This window comes from Diachasma alloeum, unplaced genomic scaffold (assembly GCF_001412515.2).
Source record: "Diachasma alloeum isolate Michigan unplaced genomic scaffold, Dall2.0 Dall_scaffold_00938, whole genome shotgun sequence".
Taxonomy (NCBI): domain Eukaryota; kingdom Metazoa; phylum Arthropoda; class Insecta; order Hymenoptera; family Braconidae; genus Diachasma; species Diachasma alloeum.
Window position 1 is genome coordinate 71037 of NW_021681055.1, and position 3323 is coordinate 74359.

At 39.9% G+C, this 3323-nt stretch overlaps 1 protein-coding gene across 1 annotated transcript; it reads left to right on the forward strand.

The window, feature by feature from the left end:
- Positions 1-1083: 1083 nt before the first annotated feature.
- On the forward strand, positions 1084-2313 carry LOC107045460. The gene has a single exon (XM_015267756.1). The coding sequence runs from the start codon at positions 1084-1086 to the stop codon at positions 2311-2313; it is 1230 nt and encodes a 409-aa protein (XP_015123242.1).
- The last annotated feature ends 1010 nt before the right edge of the window (positions 2314-3323 follow it).

The window sequence follows — 3323 nt, forward strand, 5'->3', positions numbered from 1 at the left end:
CCTCAAGACCTGATGGATTATTTCGGTGTTGGTAGCATTATCAAATATAACCATGATCGGTATCAAGATTATGATACGGTGGTGTGTGGACATCTCTGCTTGAAATTTCTCAATGGAGAAATAATATAAAACCTCAATCCGCTACACCACGAGCATCAGTTAGATATCAACTGTGATGAGTGACTCTTTTACATTGACATTATCAGGCACCTCTTCGGTGTTGGAGGCTCATTACTTTCCTCCAATTGAATTATCACCATTGAAAAATCACACTCTAGGATTGGCTGAACTATTAACCTTCAATTCCATTCCCAATATTGACACCGGGAATAACAAGTTTTACGTGGCGGATGAAATTATTGAAATACCAACGGGAAGCTATGAAATCGAAGATATTGAGTATTTCTTGGTTGAGAAACTGGCCAAACACAACATAAATATCAGCCTTAAGCCCAACAATAACACTCTGAAGAGTATAATCAAATGCAGTCATCCGATAAATTTTGAACCAGAAGATTCGATTGGACGATTATTGGGTTTCACGCAAGGTATGCTCTCGCCCCATGTCAGTCATGAATCTGATTCGCCAGTAATGATTCTCAAGGTCAATTCACTACGAGTTGAGTGCAACATCACCACTGGAGCATACATCAATGAACAGCGAGTACACACTGTACATGAATTCTTCCCAACAGTTCCGCCAGGATATAAGATCATTGAAGTGCCATCGAACATCATTTACCTTCCAATCGCCGTACAAGCAATAGACCATCTCCAAGTGAGAATTGTTGATCAAGAAGGTCAATTGGTGAATTTCAGAGGAGAGGTTATAACAATTAGATTACACATTAAAGCCTAATATGGGCATTGTTTTCAACATCAAATCCGGAGGTCGTTATAAAAGTGAATCACCATTGCCACTTCCAAGCAGTCATCGACGAGCGCTCAAAGCGTTAACACCACAGAATCGAAAATTCCTAAGAAGTCTAGGACTCAAAGTCCTGAAGAAAGGAAAAACAAATTAGGGAGAAGAAAAATTCATAGTTTCCTCTGCTGTTGCATTGTCATCTACCACCGTAAGCCATGGAAGAGATCCTGAAAATTCAAAAGCCCATCGTCTTCGACGAATCAATCGCTCATTACGAGATTCATGCACATCAGCCTTTTGCATCGGCGACTTTCAATAATAATGATGAAATTCGCATCGCCGTCCAACATCAAGACTTGTGCCTGCTGCCAAGCAAAAGTTCATTGCATATACATGGACGCTTGACCAAAGCAGATGGAGGAGCTGTGACGCACACAAGATTAGTGAATTGCGCGGTTCTCCACTTATTCGAAGAAATTCGCTACGAATTAAACGCCATTGTCATTGACAGAAACAAGAATGTTGGTATCACAACACTGATGAAGAATTTCGTCTCACAAACTCCGAGTCAAGCTGCTCTTCTGGAGAATGCAGGTTGGATCCTTAAAGATGATGAATCAACAGTCACTGATGAGGATGGCTATTTTGATATTTCCATACCTTTGAGTATGTTATTGGGCTTTGCTGAGGACTATGGAAGAATCATTGTCAATGCGAAGCATGAACTCATTCTAACACGTGGGAACAGTGATGTGAATGCAGTCATCCAAGCACCGGCAGGAGCAGCTGCTGCTGAAGCATTCAGACTCTCACTGGATAAATTGGAGTGGATGATTCCCTACATTAAAGTAGCTGATTCCAAGAAAATCAATCTGCTGAACTACATTTCCAAGGACGCCCCGATTCCCATCAGTTTTCGAGCCTGGGAGACGTATGAGTATCCACTCCTACCGGCGACCTCTAAACATGTCTGGGTGGTGAAAAGTTCAACTCAATTAGAGAAACCTCGCTACGTCATTGTGGGATTCCAAACTGACCGCAAAAATCGAACCAATAAGAATGCGAGTCGTTTTGATCATTGTAATATCCGCGACATAAAGCTCTTTCTGAATTCTCAAAGTTACCCTTATGGTAATCTGAATCTTGATATCAGCCATAATCAATATGCGTTACTCTACAATATGTATACGAATTTCCAAAACTCTTACTATGGTAAAGAAGCTGAACCACTCTTGAGCAAGACAGAATTCCTCAGCTATGCTCCACTCATTGTCATTGATTGTTCAAAGCAAAATGAGTACTTGAAGTCCGGACCAGTAGATATTCGTCTTGAATTCGAGGCTGATCGTCATTTCCCCCCTCAAACTGCAGCCTATTGCTTAATCTTACATGATCGTATAGTGGAGTATCACCCGATTAGTGGAGGAGTTAAAAATATGATGTAAAGAAGAAAAAAAAAACATTGTTTATATCGATTGTATACATATATTTTTAGCAATAAAAAGTTTTTTTTCATATAACAATGTGAATATGTTTTCATTTTATTTCAAAAAATATTCCTTATTTTTCTTGAATTTTCTGGACCCATAGGGATGAGGACGTTGTCTATCCTTCGCTTCACAGTGATGATGATGATGATGACGTTTCGCAGATGCAGCAGCAGTATCTTTGGTTCGTTTCACCGGTGTATTTGTATTGATTTTGGAAGAGCTGGCCAGTGCCTCTTCTACCAGATTTTGGTTTTGTTGTTCTTGTCCTTGATCTTGTGGTTGTTGTTGTTGTTGCGCAAAATGAGGAGTCTCTGAGGTTTTATCAACCAAGTCTGTTTGTTCCTCGCTCCCATCCATGTTTGAGTCTCGATGTAATTTCACAATTTTGTAATTTCCTTCCAAATCTAGGAAATCTTGGAGAAAATCCCATGATGTTTGCGGGGGATTGTTACCGTAGTGATTGATAACAATATCGTCGTACTCACAGACATATGGCGAAATCGACTTTAACAAATGAATTTCGTCAGTTGTCAACTGGAGATCTTTTTTATTTGGTCCAATTCGTAAACTCTTGATGAGTGCCAAATTCTCTTTCAAATCCAGGAAATCACGAAAACAGTCTTGCGCCGTTTGTGTTGGATTTTCACCATAATGTCTAATAACAATATCATTATAATCCACCAAAAATGGTGGAAGTGCGCATAACAATTTCACTTCGTTTGGACTCAAGTGATCCATGATGCAAACTGATGCCAAAAGGAATGAGGGAAGTATTACCTCTTATGACGCAATCTTCCCCCACTCCGAACCACTGTCCTTGAAAACTGCGCGAAAAAATATGCGCACTTCTTCTAAAAGTGTAAACATTTCTCAGAAATATGTCGCAATTTTCTCCCACTCCGAACCACTGTCCCTGAAACTGCGCAAAAAAAATATGCGCACTTCTTCCAAAAATGTAAACACTT